We start from the raw sequence: 17408 nt of genomic DNA on the forward strand, positions 1-17408 counted from the left end.
AAAGGAGTTTGGCAAGACTTCTTTTTAAATAATTATTCTAAATAATTTATTTAATATTGGAATTATTTGATCTTTAAATGTCTGGTAAAATTCACTTGTAAATTCATCTGGTCCTGTTTTTTTCATTTATGGCTTGATCAATTTCTTTTTCTAAAATAGGTTTATTTAGATATTTTATATCTTCCTCCTTGGCAATTTATATTTTTGTAAATATCTACTTCACTTAAATTGTTAAATTTGTTGGCTTAAAATTGGACACAATAACTCCTAATAATTGCTTTGATTTCGTCTTCCTTAGTGTTAGTTTCACCGTTTTCATTTTTTATGCTATAGTAATTTAGTTTTCTTACTCTTTTTAAAATCATATTAATCAATAGATTTTTTTTTCATAAAACCAACTCTTTAGTTTTATTTATTAATTCAATGGATTTTTGCAAAAGCTTTCCCAGGGTCACACAGTGAGGAAGTGTCTGAGGCCAGATTTGAACCCACAACCTCCTGTCTCTAGGCTGACTTTCAATCCAGTGAGCCTTTTAGCTGCCCCTTAAATTCAGTATTGTTAATCTCACCCATAATTTTTAGAATTTCCAATTTGGTATTTAATTTTTAATTTGTTCTTAGGGTTTTTTTTGATTGTTTACCCTGTGAAGGGTATTTTACTGTGAAGGGTTAAATTTTTGAGTTTCAACAAAAGTCAGGAGAGCAGCTTCTTAAACACAAAACACTTAGTTTATTATTAGGAAAATATGGATAGAAAATAAGAAGGGAAGTGAGAGTAATCTTATAATAGCTTATAACTATACCTAAGATCGCAATACTAATAACTAAAATTTTCTTAAACTCTAAATCTATCTGCCTTTGGGGGCAGTTGCTTCTGCCAGAGCCAGGCTTTGGCCTAACTTTTCTATACTCTCTATCTAAGAATATACCCACTATCTATCTTACCTATCTATCCAAGATAATCAATAATCAATAAAAACTCTCTTAACATTATTCTTTCTCCACATCACTGATATAAACATTTAGGGATATAAATTTTCCTCTAATTACTCCTTTTCTATATCTCCTAGGTTTTGGCATCTTGCCTCATTATTATTTTATTTAATAAAATTATTTTTTTATGATTTGTTCCTTATCCCACTTGTTCTTTAAGATTAACTTAATTTAATCTCCAATTAATTTTTATTCCATGTTTCCATGGTCCCTTATTAAATATAATTTTGTTGCATTGATGTAAAATGTATGAATTTAATCTTTCTGTTTTTCTGCATTAAATTATGCATTTAAATTTTTGTGTTCTAGTATTCCTTTCTATTCCCATTCAGTTCTCTAGTTATCTATCATATCTAGATTATCTAAAATTTTATTTATCTCTTTGACTTCTTATTTATTTTTTGGTCCTTTCCAAATGTCCTATATGTTAGCCAAATTGGTTCACTCACCATTGCTCATATACTTCTATATTCCTTCATGAGGAATATTATCCCCTCCACCTTGAGTTCCTACACATCTTTTAAAGCCCATATTACCTTATACCTTAACAAAACATATCCTTAGAGATAACCAGTTGTACTATCAAGGTAGGAGCAAGGTTCTGTAGAAGTAGATAGCAGTGGTACCAAGAAGTAAACAAAAGGGGCTAACTTCCCATTTCATAATTTTGCTTTTGACTTCCCCTGCCACATCATACAGTTTGAGATGAGAGCATGGGAATGAAAAGACTTCTGATATCTGAAAATATTACTCCATGTTCTCTATCCTTCTCCATCTTCTCGTCATTAGTACTTACCCTTTCCCGTTCCCCTTCTGTCCCATCAGCAGCTGCCGGGGATGACGACGACTGGGATGAAGACTGGGATGACCCCAAGTCATCACCTCCTACTTACTTCAAGGATGTAGAGTCTACTGAAGCTGGAGGGACCCCTCGAGGCAATGCTCGTGCTGGTGGGGCTTCTATGAAGATTCCACTTAACAAGTAATTATATAAAAAAAAATCTTGGCTCTTTTAATTTTGAATAATAACTTGAAAGCTTTTAACCCCTGCCAATAAATTAGCCTCTAATTTATAGACCAGTCCTATTTTCAATAACCACTTTGTAGTGAACTTCATCCCATTAGAGAGGCAGCCTGGCCTTGAGTCAGGAAAACCTCCAACCTTCAGGGCTTTTAAGGTCCCTTCAAGCTCTAAGTTTGATCCTAATATATAGTTCTGTCATCTGAGTCACTGAGCTGTTCAAAGAGATGACTGGACAAAGCAGGTCCAACATTAAACCTTTCCTGGTGATGTTGAACAGAAGAAAATATACCAGACCAAGCTTAATTTCCTTTGAGTTTTCTTCTACCCTACTAATACTTTTGAAATCTCCAAAGTTGCTACTTTACTTTGTTGTTACTGTTTCACCTTACTACCTACTAGTTTACCTTTTTAATAAGATTCTTCGTAGTCCTCTGCCTGCCTGGGAAGGTGTGGTGATGCAGTGCATTCTCATTACAGTGGGTATGTCCTGTGGTGCTTGGTGGCACCGAGCCTTAGGAGGAGGAATAGCATCGATGACTTTCCTGACAGTTAGCTGGTAGTATTCCTCTGAGGGGCCAGTTTATGGCTAATGGGTACAAAAATCTCAGAGAAATCCTCCATTCTCATTCTCATTTATGATCTATTTCTCAGTGTGGCTGTTATAAAATCATCCAATGTCTGATAATTGTTGTGTTGTTAGTAAATAAAAGCTGGGACAGCCAGGTGGTTCAGGGGCTAAAGGCCTGGGCCTGAGCTCAGGAAGATTCCTCTTCTCCAGTTCAAATTTGGCGTTGGGCACTTACTAGCTGCATGATCCTGGGCAAGTCACTTAACTATTTGCCTAAGCTTCCTTTTCTATAAAATGAACTGAAGAAGGAAATGGCAAAGTACTCCAGTATCTTTACCAAGAAAATTCAAATGGGGACACAGAAGAGTCAGGTGCCATTGAAAAACAACTGAGCAGGGAGCAAATGGTTGGCTCAGTGGATTGAGAGCCAGGCCTAGAAACAGGAGGTCCTAAGGTCAAATCTGGCCTTAGATACTTCCTATCTATTTGACCCTGGGTAAGTCACTTAACTTCTATAAGCCTCATCTGTAATATGGTGGAGTAATAGCACCTGTCTCAGAGTCAATGGCAGTCAAATAGGATAACACATGTAAAGTGCTATAGAAACACTATTATTTTTAGTAAAGCCATCCCTCACCAAAGTGAAGGTTTTACTAGTTGCTCAGAAGGCAGAAAAAAACACTATCACATTCTTCAAGTTGCTTGCATTTGAGTTGGATGAACTTTTTCCTTCCTAGTCACTTCAGAGTTGTAAAATTAAGGCAATAGGGAAAGACTGCGGAGGGCCAAAGGGATTAAGGACTTCTGTGATTATGAAAAGCAACTTAATTAAGATTCTAAAAAGATCTGAATTTTGGGAATAGCGGCATACCTTTGGGTGGGTCACTTTGCCTCTCTCTGACACTGTTCCCTCAGTTGTAAAATAAGGATATTGAATTCTACCATCTCTAAAGTTCCTTCCAAATCTAAAATACTTTTTATGCTGAACATTCTTCATCTGTTAATTTATAAATATAGTGTAATAACCCAGACCTCCATTGGGAAGTACTGGTCTCCCCAGCAGGCAGGCCTGATAACATGTGAATCTGTGTGCAGCTCCTTAGGTGTGGAGCTTAGAGGGTTAAATGTGACGCACCCCACTTCTGTCTACAGAGGGCCTCTGAGCCTCTGAGGCTATTCCACCTTATAGGTTTGGCCTGGAGACAGAGATTCTCTAGGACCTTGTTAGAACTAATCTGCATTCGAGGGCAGAACAGATAGCAAAGCTAGCCTGTGTTGAGGTTATTTTTCCTGCTTGAGACCTGGCTTTGGACTGAAGATACAATCTGGTCCATCCCCATGGAAACAGAGTCTCACCAGCAACCTCACTCCTTCAGCTCCCCTGGAACCCACCCTTTTTGAGAGTTGAGAATGTTTTAAATCATCTGATAGTGTATGAATGAATTTTTAATCTATTAAGAGTAATACCAATGAACAGAATTCTATTCTTAATTATTGTTTAACTCTAAACATTTTAGCTCTGTGCACTAACATTTTCTTTCCAGCTGTGAGCAGACTTTTCTGTGGCATCTCTCTGATATTTGTGGACTGGGAATACCAAGTCAGGTTAATAAGAGAGTTGAGGTTGTTTTAGAAAATACCTGTTTTCATTGTACACAGTAACAACAGTATTGTGGAATGATCCACTTAGCCACCCTCAGGAATACAGTGATCCAGGACAGTTCTGATGGACTTGGGACAAAGAGTGCTGTCTAGTTCCAGAGAAAGACTTGGAATGCAGATCAAAGCAGCGATTTTTCAGTTGTTTATTTGGGTTTATGGTTCTGGGTTTAGTTTTTATAAGATTATTCACTTACAAAAATGAACAATATGGAAACATGTTTTAATACATTTCTAATCCAAATTGAATCCCCTCCTGGCACTGGGAGGGAAAAGGGAAGAGAGGGAGAGAAAGAAGTTCAGTCATATAACTCAGGAAGTTTTGTGGAAATTTGTTATAACATGTAATAATTGGTGAAAATAAATAAGTTTTTTTTATGTATCACACAGTTTTCTAAAGAAAGCTGCTCCTTCTAAGACTTGAACCTGATGATTTTGGTGAAGTCATAAAATAGCATTTCAGATGACCCAAATATTTGAATACAAATTCAACAGTAGGTTGGTGATGATACAGAATAGGTTCTAGACAAAGATCCCTGCCAGAATACCATGAAGAATTGTGTTGCAGGCTAGGAAAGTGATTCCAAGGATGTCAGGCAATGGTAACAGCAATGTTAAATTAAATTAAAGGGAAAGGGACCTTATTCATTTGAGTGTCAGAAGGCTGGTGGCAGTTGAACTGAATTGTATTGTTTTGGTCATTGTATCAAAGAGACTAAGATAACTGGAAGGCAATTGATTCTTCATTCTAAAAAAGACAACCAGTGTGATGAGAATGTTCAGAGTTAGCACACTTTTATGTAACTGAGATCCACATATTATGACTTAACTTGAAAAATTACTACCAAACCTCTCCCACCCAATCCTTTGTTGAGTGATAGAACTTTATAGTTAAGATAAATAATGTCCCTGTAAATATATAACCCTCTCTGGAATAAGACCCACTTTCTTAGTAGCTACAGCTTGATTAAATGACTAATTGGCCATTGAACAATCTGATTAGACTAGGTTTCATTTACCACTATTTCTCAGTGCATGCATCTGAAAGAACAAAGTGAAAATTGTTTCTAAAAAGTAAACAGGAATGGGAAGATTTAAATTCTTATAAGGAAAGATTGGGGAACTCAATAGCGTTTATTTCTGTGATTAGATTTCCTGGATTTGCAAAACCTGGAATGGAACAGTACTTATTGGCAAAGCAGCTAGCAAAACCCAAAGAGAAAATTTCCATCATTGTAAGTTTGTGTTATTTTATTTTTTTATCTTCCTAAATAAGCTGTTTTAACAAAAACTTTAATTCTGAGAATTGTTTCCTTTGTGAAAGCTTTAAGATATACATACCCCAAATAACTAACATTATCGTTTAACTTTTAAGAATGCTAGAAATAATTAGGATATTAATGCCTTTATCTATGCTGTTCAGATCTTTTTTCCTTTCCCTCTGTAAGACTATTAGTAGTAAGAATATCATCACCACCAGTATTGCATGGCTGTAGATCACTTTTCATCAGACTTTGGAGATGAATTGATAAGCTCAATTTTTATTCTTGAATTTATAGCCTAGAAAAATATACATGTCATATCAGAACACAGCACCTTCTCCAGCATGTCAGACTTTCCAATGAGTCAGCTGTAATATGGAGATAAGGAGAGAGAAAATTAAAAAACTGGTATTTAAAGATGCCATTGAGGATATTAGTCTTAGAAGTACTGTGCCCTTCACTTAATGTTTACATAACTCACACAAAAAGCTTTTGGATTTCATCCACAAATTATGATGATAGATAAGAATGCTAAGCAGCTAGGGACTCCCCAGCCCATAGGTCCCAAAATAAATCTGTTTCAGGAATGGGGGCTGTGAATTTATGCTGTCCCTGTTAACTTGTCCCATAATGCTATGCTGATGACTAAAGAAACCCTCTTCACAGTAACCCCAAGCCCTAAATGAAGGCGGAGAGTCCCCTCCCTTATTTCACCCTATAGCATGAGATCTTCACAGAGCCAGAGTTATAGAATGTGTATTCTTTGTGACTTGAACCCACACTCTTTGGATCAACTTTGAGATTCTCTCAACTTCCAAAGAGGGAAAATGGGGCTAAGCTGTTTCAGGAGTGTGCTGCTCCCGAAACCACACTGGTAGCAAGTGGCCATGAAGAGTCATTGACCTCCAGAAGAGCCCCTGTGTCCCTCTGATGACAGCGTGGTGAAGGCCCACATCCCTCATTATGGCCTACAAGTTCGAGGGAGGAGAATTTATTTTAAAGCTGCCCTTCCTAATGAAGATAGTAAACTTTAAACGCTTTCTAAATTAAATGTATGTGGAATGCAGAGTAAAAACAAATTTGTAAAAAAATATATATTCCTAAATAAGACATTCTTTGGATATGGGACCTAATAAGGACAAAGATCTGACCCAGGACACCTGTCTGTTACGCTCTGAGATGGAGCGAGGAACTTTCCATTTGAAAGGGCTTCTGGCCTAAATGTTTACTCCCCAGGCCCGTGAGGGTCTCTTGGCTTCTAGATATAATAAAAATAATGTTTGATGGGCCGTCTTGTGTGCAGGTTGGAGATTATGGCCCAATGTGGGTTTACCCTACCTCTACGTTTGACTGTGTTGTCGCAGACCCCAGGAAAGGCTCCAAGATGTACGGGCTGAAGAGTTACATCGAATATCAGTTGACAGCCACAGTAAGTGCCTGCGGGTGCCGCCAGGGCGTTTCTGCTGCGGGGGGCTTCGTGCTCCAGCCTCCCTCTTCAGCTCTTGCTTTCTCTGGCCTTGTTTTACAGAACACTAATCGGTCCGTCAACCACCGGTATAAGCACTTTGACTGGCTCTACGAGCGCCTCCTGGTTAAGTTCGGCTCCGCCATTCCCATCCCTTCCCTCCCGGATAAGCAGGTCACCGGTGAGTAGAATGCAGGCTGGAGCTGGGGCTCTGGGAGGAAGGAGGGCCGCGATCCCACACAGGGCTGGCCAGTCACAGAGCCTCCCTAGCCACCAGGTGGCGCCACCATGCCTGGAGGCCTGGCCTCAGGCCTGGAGAAGTCACTGGGCCTAGGCTGGGGCCTTGGGCTGCCTCTGGAGCACAGCCTCCTCTTACCTCCCCCCAACCTTCCTACTGTGAGGATAAAAGGAAATAATCCTTGTAACTCAGCAGGGGCCTGGCATAAAGTAAGTAACTGCCAGGGAAACCTTAGCTGTTACCATTCTTGTTATCATCACTGTGCTTTTTTGTTTTTAAACCCTTACCTTCCACCTTATAATCAGTACCATTTATTGGTTCCTAAGAGTGGTAAGGGCTGAGCCACTGGGGTTAAGTGACTTGCCCAGGGCCACACAGCGAGGAAGTATCTGAGGTCACATTTGAACCCAGGACCTCCTGTCTGTGGCCCCGACTCTCAATTCACTGAGCCACTCAGCTACCCTCTTTGATTATTATTCATCCAAATAGCTATCCTGTGTCTCTTCCCTACTATTGTGACAATCATAGTAGAGATTGCTTCCCATTTGGAGGAGCAGGGTCTGATTTGGAAGAGATTTCATTTATCATTATTATTATCATCATCTTTTTTTCTCTTCTGCTGGAAGTTCTAAGATTCTTTTGAGCTTTTGCAGGGACCTTTAAAGAGTTTTAGTGAAATAAAAATATAATCATGTCTCAAAGGCTGGTAGATGAGCTTCATGTCAATATGTATGTTAACAAAGAGTTGTTTGTATTTGTAATTCTGAAGCTTTTGGGAAATGATTCTATTGCTATCTCCCAGAAAAAAAAGGAAGAAAATAATAAAAGCATTTCACATTTATATAGGGCTTAAAGGTTTAACAACCTGTTAAGGTAGGTAAGGCAGTAATTTCTCCATTTTACAGATGAAAAAACTGAGGCCTAGAGAAATCAGGGGACCCATCTGTGATATGAACCCCAGATGCCTTGGTTGAAGTCTGATTATCTTTCTATAACACCAAACTGCTTCTTAGCAAAAGAAAAGTAGGGGGTGGGCTTGGGGAGAAGATTGGAAGGGAGACCATTATATCAAGAAAAGAAAAATACCCATTACATTTTTTAAATTCTATATCTAATTTTATAAAGAAGGGCAAGTAAGTACCCTAATGGATAAAATCCCAGGCCTAGAGTCAGGAAGACTTATCTTCATGAGTTCAAATCCAGCTTCAGACACTTATTAACTGTGTGATGCTGGGCAGGTCACTTAATCCTGTTTGCCTCAGTTTCCTCATCTTTAAAATGAGGTGGGAAAGGAAATGGCAAACCACCCCAGTATTTTTGCCAAGAAAACTGCAAATAGGGTTACAAAATCAGATACAACTAAAACAATTGAACAACAAACATTTTATAAATGCTGTTGATCTTAAAATGGTTTCATAGTATCTTTTCACATAAAATAAGAATTCATGTAATGTTCTATGTAAGTGATTTCTCCATTATTCCTCTCATTAATGAGTTACAGAAATCCATAAAAAGCATTTTAACTACTCATATAAAAATGTCCTTCAAGTAGTCAAGAATCCACAACAGTAGAAAACTATGCCTCTTCTAAAATATTAAAGCTATACTTGGCTTAAAAATTGTTTTTATCTTTTCAGTCTAATTATTTGAATCTAAACTTTTATTCCTTATCTCTCACACAAATAAAGCCCACCTCAGCTTTTTTTTTCCAATTAAAGTTATATATTCCTTCATTTTTCTTAATTTAATTTCTTTTTTATATACAGATTTTTTTGAATTCCTTTGGCTGTTCTTGAGCTGTCTCTCAAAGTAGTGGGGTTTGCTGAGCTAACTTTTCTGGGGAGGACAGAATTGATTTTTTTTTTTTTTTGGTTTGTTTCATTTCTTTTTTTTAAATATAATTCAGAGTTTATTAGAAATAAAATACTTAATGCAGAATAGTGTTTCATGTCTAGTGAATGATGTTTTTCAAGCAGGCTGGGTTCCTCCCGGGGCTGTGACTCAGTGTTTTTTTTTAAAGGCAGGCAGCCAGCAGTGTGTCACTTAAAAGCAACAGCCCCTCTGTCTAAAGAAAGATGAGCATTGATTCCCCTGCCTGGGAAGCATGCCGAGGAAACTGGAAAGCCCAGAAGTGACTTTCTTTTCCTCCTCCTCCCCATTAACCTCCTGCCCAGCATCCTAGCCTTATTATAGAAGAACATTCGTATCATTTAAACCCTATAACACACAGTCAGTGGCAAATAGATGACGAAGTGGCATTTCTATAGACTTCAGAATTTATCCATGAAGAACTCAACGGAGATTAATCTGAACTAATTTTTTGCTTGTTTCAAGATTGAGTTCTTTTATTATGAATTCTCTTATTATGAACGAGGCATTTTTGTTCCCTGGTTGAGCCAAGGGTTCATTTGTTTTGTGAGATGGTTCAATGAGGCACTTTGAAAATGGAGAAATGGAAGTTACCTTTCAGTGAACTTTGGAAGTCTTATTTTAAACCACTGCTGAACAAAGGGGTAGGTCAGGGTTGAGACATACTTGCTGTACCAGGAAAAGATTTTGATTAGGGCAGTTTTGGGATAGAATATAGATATTAATCTGTTGCTAATAATTGGGTATATGGAATATTTCTTTAGTGTTTTCCATCCTAATATGGAACTTTGATGCAACACGACTCTGTCATACTCCAAAGTTGATTATTTAAAATCTTTTAGGAAGTGACTTTCTATCTCCTAACCTTTCTCAAAGGGAGATTACTCTTGTTATCTAAGGAGTTGTGGGGTTTACGCTGACCTGCCACTTTTTTGTGGAACTCCTCCCCCAGGAGATAGAAAATAGCTTGAAATAGTTTTTGCAGGCTACTAAAGGGAGATCCCTAGACATTGCTGGGTCTAAGGCATAAGACATTTATAGTTCAACAGCATGAATCTCAAGAGCCATCTTAGTCTAACAGGAACCCTAGAGGTCGAGGAACCTTTAGAGGCCATATTTTAAAAAGATGCTTGAGCTATACTTTCAAAGCAAAATTCCAGACTACCATTTCAGTTTTATTTCTGTAGAGATGAGGATTATGGTTAATGAGATAAAGAATTTATATGACCTGAAGAATAATTTTAATATTTTATTACCTTAATCTTTTTATTTATGTATTTGCCCACCTTTAAGAAGTTCAGAATGCCTAAGAAATTCTTTTAATGTGTAGTTAAATGAAACATCTTTTAAATAGATGCCTTATTCCACTAAAAACTCCATTTCTTATCCTTAATAATAAAAGAAAAAATTCTTTAAATCCAGGGTGAAGATTTAGACTAAAAGGAATATGGCATGATAGTTTTTCTCAAATTAATCATTAAGTCGCAAAGAATTTCAGTTGCTGAAAGGGTACATTAGTAAACAGTAGCTGAAATCTGTAATGGGCTTTAAGGTCTTTTAGAAAGTATCTTGCATTCATTTCTCATTTGAGACTTACAACATCATTGCTCTGAGGGTTATTTAGGATCATCTTAGTCCTGTCACCTCATTTTGTCATTGAGGAAACAACCCAAGAGGAAATCTCTCAGACTGTGAAGAATCCATGAGATACCTGAATTTCTCTATCAGGAAACCTGGGCAGAGAACTGTCCAGAACCACTGGTAGCCAGCATGGCCCAGGGGAGGGAGGAACCTAGGAATGAGCTTCTTGGTGACCAGCCCAGTTCCCACCTCGCCAGCCTTTCACAGCCACATGCAGCTGGCTAGAAGGCAGCAAGAGCCAGAGAGGATTCAGTCTTAGCTGGATTTCTGTGTCTTCTGTTGAAATAGGGGAAAAAATTAGCTCTCAGTTTTCACTCAGTATTGCCTTTTAATACTACAAAAAGTTTCATCCTCTCAGTCCTTGGCTTCTTGGCTAATTGGTCTTCCCCTACAATTGTGTGTGCTTCTGGGGTTCCTGTCTCTCTCTCTCTCTCTCCTCCTCCCTCCTTTGGGGATGGGGGGAGGGAAGACCCTTACCTTGGGTCTTAGGAACAATTCTAGGACAGAAGGATGGGAAGGGCTAGGAAATGGGAGTCAAGTGGCTTGCCCAGGGCCACACAGCTAAGAAGCAGCTGAGGCCAGATTTGAACCCCGATTCTCTCACCTCCAGGCTTGACTCTTGATCCACTGAGCCACCTGGCTGCCTCTACAGTTGCCTTTTTGAATATCGAGGTGTTCTGAACTGCACCTCCATTTCTAGATCAGAAGTCATCCTTTTTAAGCTCTTTGTTTTAAAATTTTCATCCAGTTTCTAAAGACTTATTTCCTATTTGTGTACTTGTTCCATAGTTGGGTAGTTTTTGTTTTCAAAGCTATTTCTAAAAGGCAACAAGAGAAAAATTGTGCATTTCTATATTGATTTTTGTGGTGGTTACCCAATTCCTGTGTTTTATGTGTATAGGAACACATGCAGCATTTTGTCAGGCTGATTTCTACAAATAAGCATTTGTCAGGTACAAGATGGCAATGGGTGTTGCTGAATGCATTCTCAATCTTCCCAGGGTGGGTTTTGAGAACTCTCAAATGCCAGCGTGTTTTAGGCCATCCCGAAGTTCCCAGGGGGTCACATCCATGCCCTTTGTCTTATAGCTAATCAGTAATGATCTACCTTGGGCCAGATTTGAAATTCTTTATCCTAATGTCACTCTCCTAGGTCGCTTTGAAGAAGAATTTATAAAGATGCGCATGGAAAGACTTCAGGCCTGGATGACCAGAATGTGTCGTCATCCTGTCATCTCAGAAAGTGAAGTTTTCCAGCAGTTCTTGAATTTCCGGGATGAAAAGGTAGGAAATGGCTTCATAGTGGCCTTTCAGATCCTGAATGGCCAAGTTCAAGAGCCATCCTTTTGATGCTTGCTTTTATTAAATGCAAGGTGGAAACTCCTCTCCTGATCGCACTTTAAGACACAAAAAGAGAGGGTAGGTAGCTCTGTGGGTTTAGAACCAAGCCTAGAGACAGGATGTCTTGGGAAAGTCACTGCACCCCCTATGGCCTAGCCCTTACCCCTCTTCTGCCCTGGAGCCAATACACAGTGTTGATTCTATGACAGAAGGTAAGATTTTTGTTGTTGTTTCTTTGGTTTTTTTTTAAACCCAATAAAAGGAAATCTATAGGAACCTGTAATAAAAGGGAAGGATTAGGTGTCATAGATCAGACTTCTTCCTTTGCCACAAATCAAAAATAAATAGAAGACGAGTGCTTCCCTAAGAGTTTTTTAAAAAGGCTCAATCGGGTCAAGGAAGCAAACTGAATGAACCTTATATTTGCAGCCTTCTGTGAACATAGGGCAAGATTAAATAGAAGAGAAAATATATTTGAAGACCCACTAGTATTTTGGTATTCTGTTTTCTGCTGGACAGCGTGACTTGTGGGAAACAGAAAATGAGTGTTGGTCTCGCTGGCCCTGGCCTGTTAGTGGCCACCTGCCCTGCCCTTCATTAAGAGCAAGAGATGGGTGCCTCCACTCTATCACTGACAGTTTTAGACATGATTTTTCTTCTGAGGAAAGTTTTAAAGTGTTCTTTGAGTCAAACTTAAGATACTGATATTTCTTGTTCTTGGGAAATGCCCAGCATTGTCTCAAAACAAAGACATTATTGCCTTTTTTATGCCCTTTGACCAAGTAATCCCACCAACGATCATATATCTGAAGCAGATGAAAAACAAGAAGGCATTCTCTTGTCTAGATAACCAGACATGTCCCATAAATGACATACATAACATGTCAATAACATGATATATAATATAAATGAACAAGATAAATATAATAAACAGGACTGGCTTTTGTGATTATCAAGATTGTATTTTTTTTTTTTTTTAGTTTACCCTTCCAAATGAATATACATTTTACATAATTATATTTAAGCAACTCTTAAATGAAAATAAAATGATTGCCCATTGACTGAGGAATAGCTAAGCAAATTGACAATTCAGAATGAATGAATAAAAACTTATTTTTTAAACATTTCTTATATTTCAAGTACTGTATTATTTTTTTTTTAACCCTTACCTTCTGTATAATCAATACTGTGTATTGGTTGTGAGGCAGAAGAGTGGTAAGGGCTAGGTAATGGGGGATGAGTGACTTGCCCAGGGTCACACAGCTAGGAAGTGTCTGAGGTCAGATTTTAACCTAGGACCTCCCATTTCTAGGCCTGGCTCTCAATCCACTGAGCCACCCAGCTGCCCCCACCCAACTGTGTTCATTTTTAAGAGCTACAAAAGACAGACAGACACACACACACACACACACACACACACACACACACACACACACACACGATAGTCCTTGCTTTCAGTTCTCTTAGGAAGACATAACACATATCTAGCTGGCCATCCTTATAGTGGAGGTTAAAAAAGCATGGGAAGATTTGTATAAGCTGATGCAGAGTGGAATAAATATGACCAGAATAATAATATACCCATGCCTGTGCATTTTACTCACAATAAAATTTAAAACCACTAAAAATAAATTTAAATGAGTCATTAAAACAATAGTCTTAGAGATCAGGCCATGAAAAAAAATATTTCAAAGGCAGAGGAATTTGTGCAACAACCAAATATTAGGTAGGTTTTCAGGAGTGGATCCTTTACCAGTTGTTTTTGTTCAACAGTTTTTCTTTGCTAGAAGAGAAAGGTTAGTTCTGAGGAGGAAAATTGTGGGTGGTGGGGTGAATGGATACAAAGAAGGCTTCCTTAAAAAGTCTTGCAAAGAAAAAAATGTGCATTATATTAGCAGCAAGATACAGATGAAGTAGAGAAGTCTTCTAAAATACATTAAATTCTTTGGCCTCTATAGATGATAATACCGGACATTTCAGGAGCAGTAACCCTCTTTGAGTTTTGTTTTGGCCTCGGTATACTAGCCAACTTCTTAACATGCATTTCTGTTAGGTGACCACTCAATGACAAAACAGAATTATGAAGCCAAATTAAGTATTCCTTTTTCTATCCCTGGTTTATGTCTGTGCTCGCTGTGAGGGAAGGAGGAGACAATGAGGCCCTTCACACTTATTTCTGTGTTCATGTATTATGAGTGTTGGCTGTGAGATTGCTATAGAAACCCTGAAAGGTAGGATTGAAGCAATGTGGCGGTTTTCTTGTGTGATCTCCTAACTTGGCAGTCACGTCCTGCAGACTCTTCTGCAGAGACTCCTCGCCTCGAGGGTGGGCATGCTTGGGAGCCGGAGCCGAGCTCCGACGGGGCCTTTCTGGGGGATGCTGGGCAAGTCCCTTCCTCGTTCCTTGTCAGCTCCATCCTTCTGGCCTGGAGATTGTAGGAATCTCCCCGCTTGGTCCTAGGGACAGGCCGAGAAAGTAGGCAATGTTGGAATTAAAGAGGACTTTCCATCTTGGGATTTTTCTAGACTCAAAACATTCTTTAGGATGCCAGTTCTGTCCTCCAACGTAAAGTCTATCTCAGCCTCATCAGCTTCTCATTTAATAAAGTGCCAAAAAGCCAGACGTGTTCGTGCCAGAAGCAGTCTGTGGCCGAGCCCTCAGCGCCCCTCACCCCTTTGTTCTGTCATTCGTTGTTCATTAATCAGCCCCACGAGGTGTAGCCATTCCTGTGTGGCCTCTGACCCTTCCCAGCCAGGTGACCCTGAGCCAGTCACTTGCACCCATCACCGGCCCTTGGCCCTCTTCTGCCTAGGAGCCATGACACAGTGCTGATTCCTAAGAACCTGTCTGTCGTCTCGCTGATCTCCTACAGAAACGAGTGGGAGCCTGGGGGTCAGGATGTATGTAGGTCACACTCCAGAATAAGAGGCAGAGTGGCAGTGCGCTGGAGGAAATGGAGTGCAGACGGAGAGTGGGAAGAAATGAAGGGCCCCGTTAGACTGGGCAGATCAAGAAGGCTTCGTAGGAGACAGGATTTGAATTTAAGCTGGAAGAGATTCTGTCAGATTTGGGGTCTCCAACTAGCATTGGAGGTTGGGGGTGGCGTTGGCAAAGGCAGGGAGGTGGGAAAGTATTTGTTGAATCTGAATGAGTCCCGTTTGCTTTTCTGAGTAGGCTTCCAAAATGGCTCTTGAGAGGCCCCCTACGTCCAATCCCCTCATTGTACAGATGAGGACACTTGGGCCTCCTGGGCGAGCAAGGCTGTGTCTGGGGCAGGATTTGCGTGTCCCGTTCTCCCCCACCCCCATCTTCCTCTGTGCCAGGCCTGCCTCTCAAGGCCTCTGCTCGGGGAGCGCCCTGCAGCCCTAGGGAGCCAGAACAGGAGGCCTTGTCCTGCTGCCGCCCGGGGGAGGCCTCTGGGAGCACAGCGCCGCCTCGGGGCTCTCCTCTCCACTCTCAGTTTCTCCTTCCTAGGAATGGAAAACGGGGAAGAGGAAGGCGGAGAAGGACGAGATCGTGGGAGTCATGATATTCTCCACCATGGAGCCCGAAGCCCCGGACCTGGACCTGATCGAAATGTGAGCACCCCTCGGGCCCCCTCCCCTGGGTGGGTCGTCACACCAAGGCCGCAGGGACTGTTCAGGCCCAGGACCCTGGTGTCGGGGCGTCCTCGGAGCCAGCGTCTCGGGAGAATTGCACGTGGCTTCCACACGCGCTATCACATGGGATCCTTTCTTATTTTTACTTGTAAGGAAGCCGGGACCCAGGCGTCCTGCGGCGTGCTCCCATTCCCTTTCTGAATCCAGTCATCACAGGGCAACGTCCCGTGTCACCGTTCCTCCTTGGACATGGACAAATGCTTTACCTCAGGGCTCCACGGGCAGCCTGTGAGCTAAGAATATAAATATTTATTGTCTCTAAAAATGAAAAAAACTCTTTGTAGCTTGCCAGTACAAAAACAGGCCTGCCCCTTTCCCAACCCCTGCAAACCGTGGCCCGCACAGCCCACCGCCAAGGCCTTTACTCAGCTTGCCGAGGCTGCTGAGACCTCCCTTTCCTTGGGGGGAGACACACACACACACACACAGTCACTTACTCTTTGAGCCTCCGTGTCTTCATTCATAAAATGAGGGGATTGTGGCCCATCTTCCGACGTAAGATGTGGCGATTGTGGTAAATTGGAGAAGGGAAAAAAAAAAACTCAATTTCCTCTCCCTCCTTTTCTCCTTTCAAGTTCAATACTTTGATGATTGGCATCATGTTTAATGGTGATTTCATAAAAGGATTATGGAAATGATCAAACAAAGCAGCGTGGAACCAAAAGATGTCCACTATCTTTCTACCGATTTGCATGTTTGCCTTGAAAGAAGCAACTCCAGACCTTTTTTCCCCTGTATATGCTTTGAAAGAGCTTGTGAAAAGTATCTTCTTATCACTTACAGAAATAATGATGATAATAATTATATAATACTTTCAGATATGTAAAGTGCTTTATAAATATTATTTCATTTGATCCCTACAATTCTGAGGGTTGGGGGTTGTTATTATCCCCACTTTACAGATGGAAGAAACCAAGGCAAACTGAGGTTAAGTGACTTGCCCTGGGCCACCGAGCTAGTAAGTGTCTGAAAGTGGATTTGGCCTTCCTGATTCCAGAGTCCAACACTATCTGTTGTAGAAATGGATTAGGACTTAGAAAGCAGTTCTTTTGTCTATAAAAGAAGCAAAGAAATCTTAATCTTGAGTGTCAGACTTTTAGGGACAGCAAGTAGTCTAATCAGAATTGGTTTTTTTGACAGTCACTTAAAACAGCCACCAGATATAGCTCATTTACAATTGTGACAGATTGGAGTATGTTGAGATTTCATAAATTTCCTATTAAAGAAATATAAACTATTTTAACCTCTGGACAAACATGGTTATCAGATTTACAGGAGATGATGAAAGCACAAAATTTAACTAAAAAGTGGGAACGTGATGGTTTGACACTAAGTAAGCTAAACATGCAGACTTCATCGGAGATTTCACCTTCGTGTTCTCCTTATGGCATTAAAGCAAAAAGTGGCGCGTGCCGTTTGTGAAGCAGGCCTTGTGTTCCATCTTAGAGTCGTGGTGCATTTTGCATGTCCTTTATGTCATACACGAGTCCGCTTCAGTGAGGTGGGTGTGTGGATGGGCCTTACGTTTACAGGGCACTTTTTGGAAAGCAGCCCAGAATTAGCCCGTCTTGTTCAGCCTTCCAGCTCAAGCGGCATGGGGGGAGGGAGCCCCGGGCTCCCCTAGGGACACAGCACAGAGACGGCTAAGGCAGGGCCTTGTGCTCGAAGAGACCGAGGCCCAGGCTTGC

The 17408-nt window shown here is 40.4% G+C and overlaps 1 protein-coding gene across 4 annotated transcripts in view; it reads left to right on the forward strand.

Moving 5' to 3' along the window:
• SNX9 (sorting nexin 9) overlaps positions 1-17408 on the forward strand; it is a 107505-nt gene that overhangs the window by 67927 nt on the left and 22170 nt on the right. For 3 of the 4 annotated variants that reach the window (XM_044671775.1, XM_044671777.1, XM_044671778.1), the window contains 6 exons: positions 1819-1975; positions 5395-5479; positions 6810-6935; positions 7035-7152; positions 11873-12003; positions 15536-15639. In XM_044671775.1, the coding sequence (XP_044527710.1) occupies positions 1819-1975; positions 5395-5479; positions 6810-6935; positions 7035-7152; positions 11873-12003; positions 15536-15639 (721 nt within the window). The remainder of the gene's footprint in view (positions 1-1818; positions 1976-5394; positions 5480-6809; positions 6936-7034; positions 7153-11872; positions 12004-15535; positions 15640-17408) is intronic. The other variant, XM_044671776.1, reaches the window with a different exon arrangement.

This window comes from Gracilinanus agilis, chromosome 4 (assembly GCF_016433145.1).
Source record: "Gracilinanus agilis isolate LMUSP501 chromosome 4, AgileGrace, whole genome shotgun sequence".
Lineage (NCBI taxonomy): Eukaryota > Metazoa > Chordata > Mammalia > Didelphimorphia > Didelphidae > Gracilinanus > Gracilinanus agilis.